The 19,953-nt window shown below is 43.7% G+C and overlaps 1 protein-coding gene across 1 annotated transcript in view; it reads left to right on the forward strand.

The window, feature by feature from the left end:
- Window positions 1-8,929: 8,929 nt before the first annotated feature.
- ADAR (adenosine deaminase RNA specific) overlaps window positions 8,930-19,953 on the forward strand; it is a 63,074-nt gene continuing 52,050 nt past the window's right edge. Inside the window, exons 1-2 of the mRNA XM_053604219.1 lie at window positions 8,930-9,029; window positions 10,833-10,923. Of these exons, the coding sequence (XP_053460194.1) occupies window positions 10,891-10,923 (33 nt within the window). The 5' untranslated portion in view covers window positions 8,930-9,029; window positions 10,833-10,890. The remainder of the gene's footprint in view (window positions 9,030-10,832; window positions 10,924-19,953) is intronic.

Below are 19,953 nucleotides of genomic sequence, written 5' to 3' on the forward strand. Positions count from 1 at the left end.
AGCAGAATAGTTAGTTCTATAATCACTGAAGACATTGAATCAGGATTTAAGATCTTCCCACAAAGAAAATACTAGGCCCAGATATTTTCCCAGTGAATTCTATGCAATTTTCAAGAAAAAAGTCATTCCAATCTTACAGAAGTTCTTCCGGAGAATGGACGAAGAAGGGAGATTTCCAGCCCAGTTTGGGGGGAATCCCTCACTGTCTCCATGGGTCTTTGTGCATGGTCTCTCCAGCATGCCGGCTTCTGCAGAGCTGGCCTTGTCACATGTTGGCTCAGGGCTCCAAGACACTTGGAGAGGGAGAGAAGGAAAGAGGGAGGAGAAGGGAGAGAGAATATGCTAATGTGACTTCCTCTAGCTGGGGGAAAGGTGAACAGAAACGACAGACTTCTGGCCAGAAGCTTGAAAGGCAGTGCATGCTTCCCCACGCTCACTCTCTCCTCTGCCACACACGGGCAGTGTCCCACAGTAGCTTCCTCTCAGCCTGAGCTCCACAGTGAGGTTGATGAAAGTACGGAGCAGAGCCCTCGACTCACAATGGACAACAGCACAAATAAGAAACTTTTTGTTACCATAGCATAACCAGCTATTTTTGTCTGATACGAGACCTAGGAACAGATCTAACAAAAGAATTTCAATACTGGTATGGAGAAGATCATACACTTTATTGAATTACACTCAAAAGAATTAAGTCATGTTAATGGCTAGGAAGGTACAATATCCTAAATTCTTACCCAAATGATGCATCGATTCAGTGCCATCTCAGTCAAAACTCCAAAGTGTTTTTCATAATTTTTTTTGTTGTTGCAGTTTTTGGCCAGGGCCAGATTTGAACCCACCACCTCCAGTATATGAGACTGGCGCCCTACTCCTTGAACCACAGGTGCCACCCCTGTTTTTCATAATTTTGACAAGCCAATTCTAAAATATACGTGAAAGCTTCAGTGCCCATGGTTAGGGCACTGGCCACATGCACCAATGCTAGTGGGTTCGAACTTGGCCTGAGCCTGCTAAAAACAAACAAAAAAATAGCTGGGTGGTGTGGTGGGCACCTGTAGTCCCAGCTACAAGGGAGTCTGTGGCAAGAGAATGAGCCCAAGAGTTTGAGGTTGCTGTGAGCTGTGACGCCACGGCAATCTACCGAAGGCAACATAGTGAGGCGCGTGTGGCTCAGTGAGTAGGGCGCCGGCCCCATATGCCGATGGTGGCTGGGTTTGAACCTGCATATGGGGCCCGGCCAAACTGCAACAACAACAAAAATAGCCAGGTGTTGTGGTGGGCACCTGTAGTTCCAGTTGCTTGGGAGGCTGAGGCAAGAGAATTGCATAAGCCCAAGAGTTAGAGGTTGCTGTGAGCTGTGTGACGTCATGGCACTCTACCCGAGGGCGGTACAGTGAGACTCTGTCTCTACAAAATAAATAAATAAATATCAAAATAAATAAATAAATTAAGAAATAAAATATATGTGAAAGAGCAAAAGGCTGAAAAGACCCATTATACTCCCTAAAAAAGGAATAAAGTCAGCAATTACATTCTTGGGCATTTATCCCAGAGAAATGAAAATATATGTTCACACAAAACCCATGCTCAGATATTTCATAGCAGCTTTATTCATAATATCTCAAAACTGAAAACAGCCAAAATATCCTTCAGTGAATGAATGGCTTAGCAAACTGGTACATTCATACCATAGAATGGGATTCAGCAATAAAAAGGAACAGGACATGATGGCTATTGATGGATTTCAAGGGAATTATGCTGAGTTTAAAAAAAAAAAAAAGCCTATCTCAAAGGCTACATACAGTATTACAGCATCTGTGGCTCAATAAGTAGGGTGCCGCCCCCGTATACTGAGGGTGGCAGGTTTGAACCCAGCCCTGGCCAAACTGCAATAAAAAATAGCCGGGTGTTGTGGCAGGCACCTGTAGTCCCAGCTACTTGGGAGGCTGAGGCAAGAGAATCGCCTAACCCCAAGAGTTGGAGGTTGCTGTGAGCTGTGACACTACAGCACTCTAACAAGGGTGATAAAGTAAAACTCTGTCTCTAAAAAAAAAATAAATAAATAAATAAATCATGAAATTATAGAGATCAAGAACACATTAATGGTTGCCACAGGTTAGGTATGAGGGGAATGGGATCAGGCGTGTCTATAACACGTGCTATGATTCTTTTAGGAATAAATTCTTTCAGGGTGTTTTGTTTTTTCATCAAAACTGTCTTTTTTTTTTATTACCAAAGGATATTGTCACTGGGTGTAGAATTCTTGAGTGTTACTTATTTTCTTTTAAGACATTATTCCACTGTTTTATGGCTTTCATTGATTTGTTGAAAATTTAACTTGATCTTGTTGTTGCTTTAGTTTTCAAAATAGGTTTACTATGATGTGCCTAGGTATGGATTCCTTTGTATTGATCCCTGGGGAGGTTGAATTTAGCACTTCTTGAATCTATGGGTTGATGATTTTTACAAGTATGGGGAAATTTTCAGTTATTATTCCTTCAAATTTTGCTTCAGTCCCTACCCCATTGTCTCTCTTCTCCTTCTGAGACTCCAGTTACACGTTAGATCTTTTCGCTGTGTTTCGGACGAAGTCACTTATGCTTTTTTCTGTAGTTTACATTCCTTGTCTCACCATGCATTAGCTTAGATATCTTCTTCCTCTTCTTTTTTGTTAAAAGATGGGGTCTGTCTCTGTCACCAAAGCTGGAGTGCAGTGGTGTGATCATAGCTCTCTAAAGACTTAAACTCCTGGGCTCAAATGGTCCTCCTGTCTCAGCCTCCAGAGTATCTGAGACTACAGGTGTGTACCACCACCCAATGAATTCTTTTCAGAAGATAGGGTCTTACTATATAGCCCAGTCTGGTCTCAAACTGCTGTGCTCAAGCAATCCTCCCAATTCTTCCTCCTGAGTAGCTGGGATTACAACCATATGCTGCTATGCCTGGTTCTAACTGCTCTGGTTTCTTTTTTCTTTCTTTCTTTTTTTTTTGAGACAGAGTCTATGTCACCCTTAGTAGAGTGCTCTGGTGTCACAGCTCAACCTCAGATTCTTGGGCTTAAGCAATTCTCTTAAGAATTGCTAGCCTCTGGGCGGCACCCGTGGCTCAGTCCGTAGGGCGCCGGCCCCATATACCGAGGGTGACGGGTTCAAACCCGGCCCCGGCCAAACTGCAACCAGAAAATAGCCGGGCGTTGTGGTGGGCACCTGTAGTCCCAGCTACTTGGGAGGCTGAAGCAAGAGAATCACTGAAGCCCAGGAGTTGGAGGTTGCTGTGAGCTGTGTGAGGCCATGGCACCTCTACTGAGGGCCATAAAGTGAGACTCTGTCTCTAAAAAAAAAGAATAGATATCCTACAAAACAAGGAAGTCTCCAGAGCAGATTCACTCCCACAACCTGTCCCCAAAGCAAGCAGTCTCTTGAGAGATACACTATAACCTTCCCCAAGGTGCAAGGCCCCTCTTTCAGAGCCTGCGTCTCCCTTAGTCTAGTCAAAGAGAGATTTGAAGTAGCTTCTCCCATCCCCATAAAACATCTGTTACATTAAAAAAAAAAAAAAAAAAAGAATTGCTAGCCTCCCAAGTAGGGATTACAGGCACCCACCACAACACCTGGCTATTTTTGTTGTTGTTGTTGTTGCAGCTGTCATTATTGTTTAGCAGGGCCAGGCCAGGTTCGAACCCACCACCCTCAGTGCATGTGGCTGGCGCCGTAACCACTGTGCTATGGGTGCCAAGCCAACTGCTCTGATTTTTTATTTCTTTTATTCTCTCAACTGTTTCTAATCAACTGTTAAATCCACCTACAGAGTTATTAAATCCAGTTATTGCATTTTTTCAATTCTAAAGTTTTCATTTGATTCTTTTTTGTAGTCTTCAGTTTTCTCCTGAAAGTCTCCATCTTGCAATTTAATTTCTGGAACACATTAATCACAGTTATCTTAAATTGTGTATGATTTCTCCAATATCTGGCTCTTCTGTTGGTCTCTTTCTATTGTCTGTCTTGACTCAGAATTTTTGGTAGTCTTGTTTTTTTTGTGTGCCTGTTTTTCATTAAATGTTAAACACTGTGTATAAAAAAAAATAGAGGCAATTTGAGGTATGGGATGATATTATCTTCACCCCGAGGGGACTTATTTTTGTTTATAGGAGGAATTAGGGTTAGACATAGAACCTGAATAAGTCTAAGACTGAGTTAATTCAAACTGAATTTTAATCTTTCAGAGTCAATTTTGGTTCATACTTATTCCTAGCTCTTTGGGATCTCAACTGCAAGTCTGGGATGTTCATTAGGATCTCTCTCATTTATACACCCTGAACTCCAGGTACTGTCTCCTCAACCTTGTGAAAGTCTAAATCTCTGCTCAGCTTCTCATCCTTAACTTTAGAGCTAGTGAATACTCTAGATGGTACCAAATGTTGGTCTCATATATATGGGATTCCCTCTTTTCTAGTGTCTAGATCCCTAAATCTTTTGCTGTCTTAGTAGTTCTCTAATGCTTCCAAATAGATATTTTTAAAATATTTTATACAGCTTTGCTAATTCTTCTTCTTTTTTGTTTTTTTAGACAGAATCTGACTATGTTGCCCTTGGTAGAGTGCTATGGCATCACAGCTCACAAAAACCTCAAACTCCTGGGCTTAAGCAATTATCTTGTGTCAGCCTCCTGAGTAGCTGGGACTACATGCACCCACCACAACACCTGGCTATTTTTTTTGTTGTTGTTGTGGTTGTCATTGTTGTTTAGCAGGCCCAGGCCAGGTTTGAACCTGCCAGCCCTGGTGTTATGTGGCTAGTGCCCTAACCACTGAGCTACGAGCGCTAAGCCTGCTAATTATTCTTGATGGGAACCTTGCTCTGGTTTGCAATGTCTTTGGGAAATTTCCATCTATTCTGCCCAGCTCAATGAATTTGACAAAAGAAGCCCTTAACAGTACCCTGAGCTATTTCTCAAACGTAAAATTTTGCCAATAATAACTTTGGGAATTTATCAGAACAAAACAGGACACTCTAATCTGCCTCTCTTGTATGTCCCGACACATAAGTTGGCACCATTCCTGGAAGGGATGCTGAGATGACTTGTCTTTCTTTATTCATTGCTGCTGCTTCTTTAAAAAAAAACAACACAGGCTTAATTCACTTTATTTTTCTTGTATAAAAATGCTATGTTGTAGCCATAGCTGGAGCTTGGGTCCTCTGTACAGAGACTCTGCTGTGGATCTTTTTTTTTTTTTTATTTATTGTTGCGGATTCATTGAGGGTACAGAAACCAGGTTACACTGATTGCATTTGTTAGGTAAAGTCCCTCTTACAATCGTTGTCTTGTCCCCAAAAGGTATGGCACACACCAAGATCTTCTGTGGATCTTAACAAGATGGTCAGTGAATTCCCAGTAGAGAGACTTGGTGAATAAGGCCTCTTTCCAGAGGTCAGGAGTCAGACAGCTGTAGGTCTTGGAGATAATATCAAAAGTGGCCTTGGCAAAGTTGCCTAGGGTGGCAGTGCAGCCCCTGGCTGAGGCATAGCAATCATCAATGCCAGCCATAGCAGCAGCTTCCTGAGCAGAGGGGCTGAGACGATGCCAGTTCCTCTAGGGCAGGGATCAGACGTACCATCACAGAGCCCAAAGGCTGTGGAGCTTGCTGATCTTGCTCCCCCAGTAGCCTCTCCACATGAGGACAATGGACAGCTTAGCCAGGATGGTGGCCTCTCTAATGGCAATGGCTACCTCCTTGGAGTATTTAACACCCAGCCTGATGTGACCACTGTACTCCCCAATGACAAGAAATGCCTCAAACCTGGCCCACCGGCCAACTCAGATCTCCTTTGCACCAGCATAATCTCCAAAACCTCCTCCTTGAGAGATGCCCCCAGAAAAAGTCAATGATCTCAGACTCTTTGAAGGACAGAGGGAAGAGAAAGATCTCTGAAGATTCAATTTTCATGTCCTTGAGCAGATGGCCCAACTTGGTGAGGGGCAATCCCTCCCATCCTTGGCTTTGCCTTGGCAACCCCAGCCCCAAATGCTGCTGCGGAGGCCTCCTGGGGGTTCTTGGCCCTTTGGCTTTGCCCAAGTCATGCTCATTTAGTGTTTTCTTGGAGAAGCTGCTACCCCGGCTGGCTTTCTCTCTGCCAAACTACCAAGCAAAACATCGACACTTACAAACCTCCTTTATCTCTTTCCAGTAGACTGTTGTGATAGGAATTCAAATTCATGTATGTCCAACCTTACATTCTGGAGACTAAAGAAAAGGCTCACAGAAATAAAGACACATTTATAGGAGTTCATGTAACAGAATCCTCAGCTGGAGAGGAACTGCTGTTCTTGCATCTCACTAAAGGAATAGTGCATTTTCCTATATTTGTGTCTTTAAAATGCTGTTGCTTCTTTATTTCCACCTCTGTGCAATTCTGTATTTGTGGGGGGGCTGGAACAGCATCTCCGCTTTTTATTCAAACTGACCAATGAGAAAGATACCTGTGGGTTGGCACTTTTTAACTGGAGATAAAAAGGGAAAGACCAAGCCAGTTAAGAGTGCAACCATTTCAAATTCTTCTTTGCCGTTAGCTCTGCTGGCTAAATAAAATCATTTTTCCTCTTAAATATGGTGTTTGGGTGTTATTTATGTCCACTGGGCCTTGCCTTCCTGCAATGTTAAGACCATCTGGTTCTCAAAATAGAAAGAAGACACAAGACACAAATGTGGGAATAAATTCACAACACCTAAAACTGACAAAGAGGCGTGGTGCCTATAGATCAACAGCTAGGGCACTAGCCACATACACTGGAACTGGCAGGTTCCAACCCAGGCCAGGCCTGCCAAACAACAATGACAACTACAACCAAAAAATAGCCAGGCATTGTGGCAGAGGCCTGTAGTCCCAGCTACAGGTGGGGCGGAGGCAAGAGAATCGCTTAAGCCCAAGAGTTTGAGGTTGCTGTGAGTGTGACGCCATAGCACTCTACCAAGGACAACATAGTGACAGTCTGTCTCAAAAATAAATAAATAAATAAAAATAAAACTGACAAAGAATTAGTGTCCAAAGCATACAAAGAATTTGACAAACAATTCACTAATAGTCAAAAGATGAGCTATTATACAGGGTGGTCATAAAGTTCATATGCAATTTTAAATAGTGTGCAATTTAAAACTGCACACAGACTTTATGACCACCCTGTACAAATGAACCAAAGATAGCTTCTATGTACCTTACTTTTTCACAGCAGGCTGGCATCGGTTAGCTCAAAACCCAGTGAGCACCAAACTCAAACGTTTACCCACCCAGATGTTTTAAACAAAGTTCAGTAGGCAGATTTTTACATACTTACAACTGCTTACCTGCTTTGTATATCTCATGAACCTGTACCCAACATTCACTAGTTGTGGAAACCCTGTGGCTATAAAGATCACAACTTTCCTCCAGAGGTTTCTGACCCAGAAATCTCCCATGGGTTGCTGAACAGCACTGCCTAGACTCTGTAAGCTCGCCCTCCTCTAGATGTTTCCTTCCCTCTTCCGTTTTTGGGTGTCCCCTCCACCCCATCTTTGAATCTTCTAACACTGTATCAGAACTTCCTCTATATGCAAACCTGTCAAAGCTCATCCAAAGTTAAGTTTCTGCTAGTTACTGCCACCCCCTGGCCATATCTTTTACATTGCTCAACCCTTCTAGCTCTCAAATGCCCCACAGTGACATTTCACACAGAAGAACTACATATGGCCAATAAATATATAAACCTGGTGCTTAACCTCAGAGATATGCCGGTAAGGTCAAGATGAGATACCACTTTACTCCCACTTTATTGGCAAAGAATCAAGAATCCGAGGAGTTAGAGAAGATATGGATGCTGGTAGGACTGTAAACTGGTATAGCCACTTTGGATAAAAATTGGACTCTATCCTAAAAGCTGAATACAGGCATACCAAAGTCCTATCTGTTCCACTCCTAGGTAAATATACCCAAGAGAAATTTTTGTGCAGTGGCACAACACTAATGGAAACATTAAAAGACTGGAAATTGCCTAAATGTTTGGCAGCTGGAGAATGGATAAATTATGGTACATATGGATTGTTATGTAGCAGTGAAAATAAAATGCAACTTCACTGAACTAGGATGAATCTTATTGTTTGTGAAGAAAGAAGTCCCAGGATACTGATGAAGGCTTGAACACACACATAAGAAAAATCAAAATACATTGATTGTAATAAATATAAATGTGAAATAAGATTAAAGTTGATTGTAATAAATATAAATGTGAAATAAGATTAAACCAATGTAACGGTTGTGTAAACACAAATTCATGATTTGTGGGTGTTACCTCTGAGGGGAAGGCAAAGACAGAAGGCGGGGACCAAGTGCAGGTTGATGAAAGTTAACAGGCAATACTGTTTTAGTCCTTGGGTAGGGTGTCAAGTTAAACGCGGTGTTCATTATTATTTTAAAAATGAGTAAGTTTCATTTAGATTAAAAGGGCCACCCGAGGACTACAGGACGCAGCACGTTACTAACCACTTTGCGGGCCTGAGGCGGCCGTGCTTCCGCAGTACCACAGGCCTTCCTGCCGCAGCACTGTACGGGGGACTGAGTTTAACCAAAGCCATGAGCAAAAATGAGGCTTCCTAACCCACACTCCTACTCCCCACCGTGCCCATAACAGCAGTATTAAGAGAACACAGAGAAACCAAGTAAGACCGGCAACAAAACTCTCGCCTTGGGCGGCGCCTGTGGCTCAAAGGAGTACGGCGCCAGCCCTAAATGCCGGAGGCGGCGGGTTCAAACCCAGCCTCGGCCAAAAACTGCAAAAAAAAAAAAAAAAAAAAAAAAAATTCTCGCCTTCCCGCGGCGCAGACAAAAAGAAGAAGGAGTCACGTGGTGCAACCTCCCACGCCGGCGCGCCAGTGACGTCACCTGCCCGCGCCTGGCCATTGATTCCCGGCTGAAGCCGGAGAGGGCGACGTGGTGGGGGAGGGGGAAGGGTTCGGCGACTGTGGCCAACAGCGGCGTCCGGAGGAAAAGCGCGACCCGGTAAGGAGCCCTCCTTTCCTCCTTGCTCACGGCCAGGCCGGGGCGTCCGGCTCGCGCTGTTCCCGATGCTGGCCTTGACGGAACGGGAAGCTCGGGGCGCCCAGTGGGACCTTGAGGGGCCGCGGAGCAGGCGGGGGACTGCTGGCCGGGCCCGGCGCGCCGCGGAAGGTGCGCAAGATGCTCTGGCGCTCGGCAGGCTGGCGCTGCGCGGCTGGGGTACCAGGCCCTTGTTCCCACTGGGAAGTGACTGGATGGCTGCCGAGGCTCGTTCTGCCGCGCGCCTTCCTGCACTTTCAGCCCCAAACCGCACGGGCCCGTTCCTTGTCCCCAGTCCTCACGTGCCTTAAACAGGGAAGAAGGGGGCAGCACCGTGAGAGCCCGCTGCGGCATCGCGGCTGCGGCGTCGCGGCTGCAGCGCTCGGCCTCCGGCCCAGTGCAGGAGGCCTCGTTGCGTCACCTCCCCGCCCTTCCTCTGCTTGGCTTGATTCGGGGGCTCCACTAGAGGGTGAGCTGGCCCCGGGTGTGACATGTTGGTGCCAGAGTTTGGGAAACCTGCCTGCCAAAAAGGGATACCTGCCGTTGGGGTTTTGAATGCCGTGCGTGGTCTGGGAGGGGAGAGTCCAGGCCTGCAGTTACCCGAGGGAGCGGAGTCTGGACTGCTGGCGAAGGAGACTGGCACTCGGAGGCTTGGACGGTGGCTTGTGGCTAGCGAGGAAAGCAGATTGCTAGAGCCAGACCTTGAGAACAGAGAATGCAGGAGCGTCAAACTGTCAGCAAATGCTGAGTAATGATGCCGACTTCTTTTTCTACGAAAGAGGGCTGTTCCTATCCTTTCAGTTCCCCTGAACTACCGTGTTCATTATTTCATGATTTATAAACAGCTGCGTTCTTGCTGTGTGGAAGGCAAGGACTGAGAGTGGAAAGGGGGCGGGAAATTTTGAGTCAGGTCTGCTGCAGAGCAGCTGTTTGACATTGAGTTACTTAACCTCCCTGCTCCTGCTGGGGTTTATCTACAAAATGACAATTATATCTACTTTACAGGATCGTCAGAATTCGAAATGTCTAGCTATTTTTAGTAAGGGCCCAGTACCCAGGCACTTGAACTGGTACAGATGCTTGAGAAGCAAGGGAACTTTTAGCTATTTTAGATGTTTGTTATTCTGCCAGGTATGGTAAGCAGACTTGGAGAAGGGCTCAAAATCCATTATTTCTCTACTATAGACCTCATAAAATTCTGGAACTGGGAAGATCGAAAATTCTAGAAGTAGAAAGAGGGTAAGATCTCACTTTATTGTATTATAGTTTCTCTGTGAGCGGGAGCTGTGTGCCTGACACTGTCAAGCACCTTTCCTTATGCTAACCTATTTAATTCCTCCAGCAACATAGGAAGTAAGGTTTATCCCAAATTTACAGATGCAGAAGGTTGAGTGTTGGCCAAAGTCCTGACACTAGCTAATAGCAGAGCTGGAAGTTGAAGCCAGGCCATCAGGCTGTGTGGTTCGGGTCTTGGTCTTTTTCATTGACTACCCTGTTTCCCCAAAAATAAGACATCCTCCAAAAATAAGACCTACTTACAGGAAAGATAAGATGTCCCCTGAAAATAAGACCTAGCGCATCTTTGGGAGCACACCTTAAAATAAGACACTGTCTTATTTTCAGGGAAACAGGGTAGTACCCTACAGTGTGAAACTGGTAGTGGGGGAATGAAGACATAAACAGAGTTTAGAGGGCCAGGATTTGCTGCGAGAGTAGCATCTCAAATTGTCCGGTGATACATTATCTTTTATTTTACGTTTTACCCAGCCTTGTCCAGATGTGAATCGAGATTTGGCCTTTTCACCCAAAGAAAAAGGAAAGGCTCATGGGCACACAGTGCTGGGATCCTGGGCACACAGTAGGTATTTGGGAAATGCTTGTGGAGGGAAGAAAAAAATGTTAAGGCATTTTTTTTTTCTGCCAGAAAGAAGCCCAGTGCTTGTTACACAAAAGAGCTTACTATAACATGCTTGTAATACTGTGAGCATCTTTCTGCTTCATGGATTTAAAGATCTAAAGCTTGGTTTCAGACTAAGATTGCTATTATCTGTGACCAACTGATTAAAGTTTTCAAATATGTGAACAATAGAATCTGAACTTTTGGGCTTCTATACTACTCTCTTGAGATATGGCAGTTTGTTTTGCTATAACATCTGTTAGACTTGGACCTTAATAGATACAGCCGATCAAATTTTTGGAAAGCACCAGATGATTGCTTGGCATCAGGCAGAAAGAGTTCAAAATATTGTGTGTCTCAAAATTAAATATTTGGGAAAGGTCTGTGACTGGTGTGTATTACTAGTAGGAATGGGAAACTTGTTTTAAACATTATATTCTCGGTGTTTTTGATCAACTATTCTGTATCACTTATCTGTTTAGAAATGAGTTAGGACTGAATAGTGAAATATTAGGAGCATATAGCTTTGCATAACCCATGCACTTGAGGAACTTTAGTTGTTGTTTCTATACACTCCTTGATGCCTTGAGGGCACCTGCCATCTTTGTCAGACTTAATGAGAGAGACCCTCTGACATCCATCTTCCTTTCCCTCTGTACCATTCCTTGCCACACACAGTGAAATTCTTTTTCTAAGAAGATGTAATTAGGTGGCACCTGTAGCTCAGTGGGTAGGGCGCCAGCCACATACACCAAGGCTGGTGGGTTTGATCCCGGCCCAGGCCTGCTAAACAATGATGACAACAACAACAAAAAATAGCTGGGCATTGTAGTGGGCGCCTGTAGTCCCAGCTACTTGGGAAGCAGAGGCAAGAGAATCGCTTAAGCCCAAGAATCTGAGGTTGCTGTGAGCTATGATGCCATGGCACTCTACCTAGGGCAACAGCTTGAGGCTCTGTTTCAAAAAAGTATATTAATCTAGTTGCAAATGGCAAAAACCCAATGTAAGCTAAATTAAACAAAATAAAGGTTTCCCTCCCCTTCCCTTTCATCATTTGACTAGAAAGTCCAAAGGCAGGCTTCAGGTGTGGCTGGACCTTGGGCCTGAAACGTCATGAGGGTCCCTTGGCCCTGCCTTTGCCCTTTCCTATTGGCCTTGTTCTCTCCTACTGCTTTCCTTACACATACTGAAAAATCAGCCCGGAGCCTATAAAGTGTGGCTCTCTTCTGGCATTGTAAGTTAATCACTGTGGACAAGGATGGGCACAGGGATACCTGTGTGATTGGACAGGTCTGTATCACACACCTACTCTTGAGACAAAGAAGTAAACTGCTCCTTCGTAACCATGTGGGATGGAGAAGTGCAGAAATTCTAGGCTAGCAGAAACCTAGGTGAGTACTGCAGGTGTTTGTGTGTGCATGTACATGTGTGCTGGCACGTGTTCCTCATACCTCACTTTGAAGCCTTTCCTAAACTTTCCAACTGGACTGAATTCAGCTGGGTTTTTTTGTCAATCACACATTGTTACTCTTCTGTGCTGTCCACCAGGTGCTCTCTCCTTCCCACACCTTCGCATCTGCTGTTGGGTTGCCCTTCCTGATCCTTTTGCATCCAGGTCAGCTTCTTCCCCAAAAGTCTCCCTTGACTCTGCCTTCTAGGTGCCCTTTCTCTCTGCCCCTATAAACACCTGGGCACAGCCCTCTTGTAGATCTTACTTCCACTTGATAATTGCTTTTACTGGTCAATTCTCCATTAGACTGAGAGCCCCTTGAGGACAGAGATAATCTTTGCTTTATATTCCTTACCTCCTACCTTAGCTAGCATTGTTTTTCTTCGTACTACTTACAGACAACTGACATTGTATATTTATTTATTTATTGCCTGTCTCATTAGAAAGTTTGCTTCATGAGAACAGTGAGAAAAAGAATTCCGCTTTGGTTGTTAGCAAAGTGAAAACTATATCCTAGGGCCTAGAATAGTGAGCGGCACGTAGTATGTGCTCAGTAAATGGCTATTGAATGAATGGATGAAAACATGTCTGCAGGAAGGAGATGCTGGATGTCATATTGGTGAGGTTCCAGTCTCCATGCTCACACAATGCTCATACCAACATCTACCACCTAAGCACTGTCCTGTCTTCCTGGGATGATGTCTTCCCCAGGCATGTTTGACTCTGCACAGATCAGGTCCAAGGTGACACCCAAGGACATTCCACCCTGTGTGATGTTTCACTCCCATCAAACCTTTCTAAATGTTGATACACAATACGTTGTATGTTAAGGCCTTTTTTATGTTTTGAGGCTTTTTTCTTAGAGCATTTATTTTGCTTGAGCACTTAACAATGTGCCAGGTACTGTTCTAAGCCTTTTGTAAATAACTCATTCTTGATCTGGAGTTTTGGGACTTTTGAAACTTCTTTTCTCCTCTTCAGGCAGTTCCTCTCCCTCTCCAGAAGTAGAGCTACCCGAAGTGCCCCCCACCACCCCCTGACCTTTCCCTAGAGTTTTACAGTCACAGCTACTAAATAGAAGGTATGGCATCCTGTCACTGTTATCTGGTTAGTTGTATACACGTATTGTGACTGTCTACGGGGCCAAAAGATGGGGAGCAATACCTTAACCCTTTCTTTTTTAGCAACAAAAAATTGTCATGCAAGTACAGACTCGTGGTGATAGGGTTATTATTTAATAACCGCACTTATGCCCATCTTTCAGCAGTGCTCTCTCTATTGCTGGGTCTTGCTTTGCTTCCTACACATGAGTCCCACTTCCCACAGCAGAGCCTAAGCACTGGCTGTGCGTCTCCACACTGTGCTCCTCTCTCTAGAACTGGGGGTTTTAACTAAAAAGGAAAATGGCAGCTGACTTGAAAATGTACATTTTGTATTATGATTATGTTTTAGTTGTTTTGTGTATATTAGCCATTTTTATTTACACTTTTAGAATTCTCAGTTAATATTTTGTCTATTGTGTTTAAGTCATTTCTGATAAATTATTCAAATGCTTTAGAAACATGAGTATGTGCTCACTGGAAAAAAACAAAAAACTACTGTGAATATTTTTGCATCTAATTTTGGTTTTGTCATTAAACATACAAAACCTATTTTTCATTCTTTTATAGACAAATATTATCCTTTTTGATTTCTTCCTTGTAAGCATAAATAGGTCTTCTCCTCTTTGTGTATTCTAGTTTTTTGGGTGTACATTTTTACATGTAACTTTAAAAAGCTAATACTCAGTTTTATTTCACAATAAGATAGTTGATGGAAATATTTTGTAATATTTTAAATAAAATCAGTTTTAATTAGATAATATCTATTATTTTAAAGATGTTTATGTTATTATATTTGTATATACTTTTAATTTGTCAGAATATCAAAGCTTGCTCCATAAAACAGATTCAAATATATATATAATACTCATAATTTTAGTGTTCTTAGCATTTCCATAAATTAGTGCATGAAAAGATATTTATGTGTGACTATCTGCTGTAAGGACACACTCTTGTCTGGCAAAGCACTTCTCAGCACGTAGCCAGGATGATGGACTCAGGCTCTTCCAGTTCCCTTCCTCATTGTCCTTAGTTGGAATATAATTATGTGTGCCTTTCAGTGTATTTTCACAAAAACATATACCCATTTAATTATCACCCAAAGCAAGTAATATAAGATTCTGTCACCTCAGAAGGGTCCCGCCTCTTCTAGTCACCACTACCTGAAAAGCCAACAATGTTTGACGTTTAGCCTGTTCTCATATTCACGACAGTGGAATTACTTGGTATATGCATGTATGTGTGGTATGTGTGTGCATGTGCATGCATGTGGCCTATGTATGTGTGGTGAGTACATGTGGTATATGTGTATAGTATGTGTATGTGGTCTGTATGCATAGTATATGGTATGTGTACATGGATGTGTGGTGTGTGAGGTATGTGCAGATGTGGGTGTGTGGTGTGTGCGTGCATGTGGTATGTGTATGTGTGTGGTGTATGTGCGTGCATGTGGTGTGTATGTGTTGTGTGTGTGTGGGATGTGAGTGCGTGTGGGTATGTGTGGTGTGTGTGCTGTGCATGTGCTAGGTTATGCACTCCCTCTTCCGGGGAGGCTCGGCCATAGGCATGAGCCGGTCAGTGCCGGTCCTGTGAGCACACACCAGGTAATGGACACTTTGGTTGTTCTAGTTTAGGGCTTTGAAGAATAAAGTTCTGTCCATTTTTTCTTACTGTTGTTATTTTGGTAAAACATAGATAATATAAAATTCCCATCTTAAACCATTGTTAGGTGTGCACAGCACAGTCCTGCCCGATGTATTTGCAGTGGGTCTTTTTCATCTGCAAACCCAGAACTCTGTGCCCATTAAACAGCCTTCCTTCCCTCTCCCTCCCTCAGCCCTAGTTTCTATGAACATTCTCCCGCAAGTCTTTTTATGGCCACTTTTTCTTACTTTTATAAGTACCCAGAAGTGTGATTGCTGATAAATTACTTTTCCTACAGTTTTCCTAGTGGTTGTGCCACTTTACACACCCACTGATGGTCTGTGAGGGTTCTAGTCGCTCTGTGTCTTGCCATCGTGGGTATTGTCTTTTTATTTTAGCCATTCCAATAGCTGTGAAGTATCTCATAGTTTCGTTGCATATTTTAATTATTTACATGGCTGTTCCCATTACTAGACTGTAGGCTTCATATGATTCATGCTGTAAGTAGTCATCTTTTTCTCTCATTAACCTTTCTTTTCTTACTTTGAGGGGGATACATGCTTTTTAAAAACTCAAAAATTACAAAAACTGTTAAAAAGTGCATAAAATCACAGGTTAGCCCACCTCTCAGGCATCATCACTAGTATAATGCGGTGTTGTGTGGGTTGGCCCACAGACAGTGCAGTTCTCCACGTTGGGTAATTGAGTAACCCCCGTGTCCCAGCCCTCTCCTCTGCCATCACTTACAGTAAGGAGCCCTTGTCACAGAGCCCCAGTACATTTCTTTTTGTGGTTTCTGGCCTCACCTGTATCATGTGTCACTGGCAAGAAGAATGGGATCACCAAGACTGGCTTAGACCAGACCAACCAGATCCTTCCTCCGGGTCTGCAGAGGGCACCTGACCTTCTCAGAGGAAAGTGGATGGCCAGGGCTCGCTCTGGAAGCAAGGCAGAGGTTTAGGGTGAGCGGCCAGCACTGCCTGCCACTTTGGAGTGCTGTTTGAAAGTTGCAGTTGTTTGGTATTTGCAGCTTATGTTCTTCTATTTACTATGAAATTAACATCTCCTAGGCATTAACTCTTAGTAACTGTCACTTTTGGTTTCATATAATTTATGAAGGTATCAGACTCTACTTGACCATGTCTCCAGTTTTGGACACTAAAGCTGTTTTCAGTTTTTTGCTATTATAAACAATACTATAATGAAAAGTGCGGGTTCTAAATTTCAAACTATCTTCCCTAAGGTTGGTTTTTATGAGACATATTATTAATTACATTGATTAATAATTATGTGATGGTGTGATTATTATTTTTGTGTGTGAACAGGGTCTGTTGCCAGGGCTAGGGTGCAGAGGCATCATTATAAATAAACTCACAGCAAACTCTAACTTCTGGGCTCAAGAGATCCTCCTGCCTCAGTGTGCCAAGTAGCTGGGACTATAGGCATGTGCCACTACACCCAGTTAGTTTTTTCTATTTTTGATATAGACGAGGTCTCTCTCTTGTGCAGGCTGGTCTAAAACTCTTAGCCTCAAGTGATCATCTTGGCTTGGTCTCCGAGAGTGCTGGGATTACAGGTGTGAGCCAATGCACCGGGCCTCTACATTATTAATAATAGTGGTTGTTTATTATTCATTGAAGTTTGATCCTATTTGAGGCTTTTGACATCCACTGTCCAGTTGCTTTGTAAAAAGTTGAGCCTATCAGTTTTGTCTAACACCAGTACAGGAGAGTGCTTGATTTTCCTTCTTTCCTCATTTTTCCCCTTTTCTTTTTCTCTTTTGTGCAGTTGATTGTTAAGGTATGTTCACTTGGCAGATATTTGTGGTGTACCTACTACAGCCAAGGTACCATGCTGGGTACAGGGTTCAGAGATGACCACTGTTCAGGCAAGACAGAGATGATTGACCAAATGCATCACTACAACTAGTGATAAGGTTATAAAGAAAGCCACATAGGGCTATGGGTATTACAAGCTTTTTTTGTGTCTGTGATTTTTAGCTTTTTATGCCCTCTGGCTTAAGAACAGTACTAGAGGAGATAACAGCCCCTGGTTGTATGATTCTGTGACTTGGCTTTTTCAAGGCTCCAGGAGGGTGACACAGCTGTCGGCCAACAGGACAGAAGATGCTTTTGTGAAGTCTGGAGAGGGTGGGCTGGGCCTGGGTAGGGGACAGACTGTAGACCAGAGATGTTACAAGCTTAGGCCTCTCCCTAAGTAATGGGTAACCACAGTGAGGCTTAAAGAAGGGAGAGGGCAGTGACTTAATCAGATTTTGAGCACATTTGGGAGGATCCTCAGAATCCGAGATGAGATTGTGAAGGTAGTCGTGGAGAGTCCCCAGCCAGCGTTGAGTAGTCTATTTTTTTAACTGCTAATTTTATGAATGAAATCATAAATTGTACTATAGTTTCATGTCTTTATTTAAGTGATTAAATATTTTCCAAAATGTTTGATAGGAACTTGTGCATCTTTGTGAATTGAGTGTTTATCAGCTACAGTTTTATTGGGGCAGCATAGAGAGGATCCACTCTGGAACCATGCTGTCTGTGCCTGAGTCCTGCCCACTGAGCACAAGCTGATCAGTGACCCTGGGCAGCACTGACTGTTCTACCTCAGCCACCTCCTCTGGGATGTGGGGACAGTGCTAGTGCCTCTCTCTCACGAGGTGGTATGAGGGTGAAAGGAAGCCGCAGTGCTGGCCAGCTGGTGCTGCATGGTGTTCGAGCAAATGTGCACGTCTACCTTTGAGCACATCTACACCTGCTAACTCTCTCCAGCATCTATGTTGTGACTGCAATTTCTGTATGTTTTCACGTGTTTATGTATATGGACATTTTATTGTTTTTTTTTTTTTGGTTTTTGGCTGGGGCTGGGTTTGAACCCACCACCTCCGGCATATGGGACCGGTGCCCTACTCTTTGAGCCACACACATTTTTAAAAGCTCTTTAATGTAAACATTTTCAAACACGTCACTTTTTCAAAGTAGAAAAATTTATGGCTAGGGCACCAGCCACATACACTGGGGCTGGCAGGTTCAAACCCAGTCTGGGCCTGACAAACAACAATGACAGCTACAACAAAAAAAAAAAAATAGCTGGGCGTTGTGGTGGGGGCCTGTAGTCCCAGCAACTTGGGAGGCTGAGGCAAGAGAATTGCTTAAGCCCAAGAATTTGAGGTTGCAATGAGCTGTGATGCCACGGCACTCTACCAAGGGTGACACAGTGAGACTGTCTCCAAAAAAAAAAAAGGTTTCATATTGGTTCTGTCAGCTGAGTGGTGAGAGGGAACCAGAAGGATCATTTTTCTTGCAGGCAGAAGCCCATCTCTGCCCATAATTCCTGCCTGCCTTGAACTTTTTTGGTTAAAGAGAAAATTGAGATTCTGACATCAAAGATTGAGTGCTGAGTGGGAGTTTTACTGCCCTGCAGAGAACCAGTCCTGTGTGGAAGTTAGGCTCTAGGAGCTAAGTCTCAGGGTGAGGAGGGCAATGAGGTATGTTTTAAACCCACACACAGTCTCTGTCCCATATTAGGGAATCAGAATCTCCAAATGCCACTTACTGGCCAGTGTTATTGGTGAGGCATTGTCTAAGAGACAGCAGAACAGGACACATGCAGGAGGTTTCCAGAAGTGGTCTGCTGCTGGGCGTCTGAGTTGGGATGGCAGTGCCTGAGGATTGCTTTGTGTGGAAGTAAGCCTGCCTAGGACTCAACTGCTTTGTCACTTAACTTTAATGTTCTGTATGTGGGAACTCCAGTCTTCTTCTGGGATACCCATTGTGGAGAGGGTAGTAGGCCAAGTCAAGAATTCATAAGCCAAAGTTGAGGTGCACCAGTAAAAAGAACAGAGTCTTTAGAGCAGTGCCTCTTAACCATTGTTTGGGGTACACAGATCTGTCTGGGAGTCTGAAGGCTATGCACTGGTTAGGTGTGGTCTCTCACACTTCGGGAGGTGGGAGGATTGCTTGAAATCTAGAAGTTGAGGGTGTAGTGAGCAATGATTGCATCTGCACCTCTTCCTTCCTCCCCCCCATAAAAGCTACGGGTTGTGTCTCAAGGAAAGGCATATGCTTAATTTTTCAGTACATTTTTTTTAGTACAATGGTAAGCAAAACAGAAGTGTTATCCCTTACCTCATGGAACTTGTGGTGAGAGAGACAGAAGTGAACCAAGAAACCACACTACAAAAGGTGAAATTATCAATGTAAACATGCTCCAAAGGAGAGGGGAAGGGGTTTAGAAGCATATGGTAGGAGTGGGCAGTTGTTGGGCTTCTTCCCCAAGAAGTGTTGACAGAGCTGGATCTGAAGGGAGAATAATAATTTAGGAGAAACAGTCCGGAGAGGCAATCTAGAGAAAGAGAAAGAAGGTACAAAGAGGCCGGGGCATCGTTTAATGAGGGAGAAGGAGGGTAGAGCCAGGCCAGACCCCTGAGCCACCATGTGTGTGAAGACTGTTGCCTTTATCTTAAAAGCACTGGGAAGCTATTGAAGTGGGATTTTTTGAGTATAATGTAAATACTTGATATGCATACATGTAAGTCATAGCAATACAATGATGAAACAAATACTCAGGAACCCAGAACCCTTCCCTGAACCAGAACCCTATCTCTACTGCTGCAGCCCTTTTGTCCCTTCCTAGATCCCATCTCTGTGTTTCTTCTCCTTCCCCTTAATCTCTATGTTGTAATTTTCTTGAATTCCATGACATGATCAGATTTTATAATAGCTTACAGAGATCATTCAGGCAGTGTCGAGAGGAATAGGAAGAACGAGACCAGAGTATATTCATGGA

The sequence above is a fragment of the Nycticebus coucang genome, chromosome 10 (assembly GCF_027406575.1).
Source record: "Nycticebus coucang isolate mNycCou1 chromosome 10, mNycCou1.pri, whole genome shotgun sequence".
In the NCBI taxonomy this organism is placed as follows: Eukaryota; Metazoa; Chordata; class Mammalia; order Primates; family Lorisidae; genus Nycticebus; species Nycticebus coucang.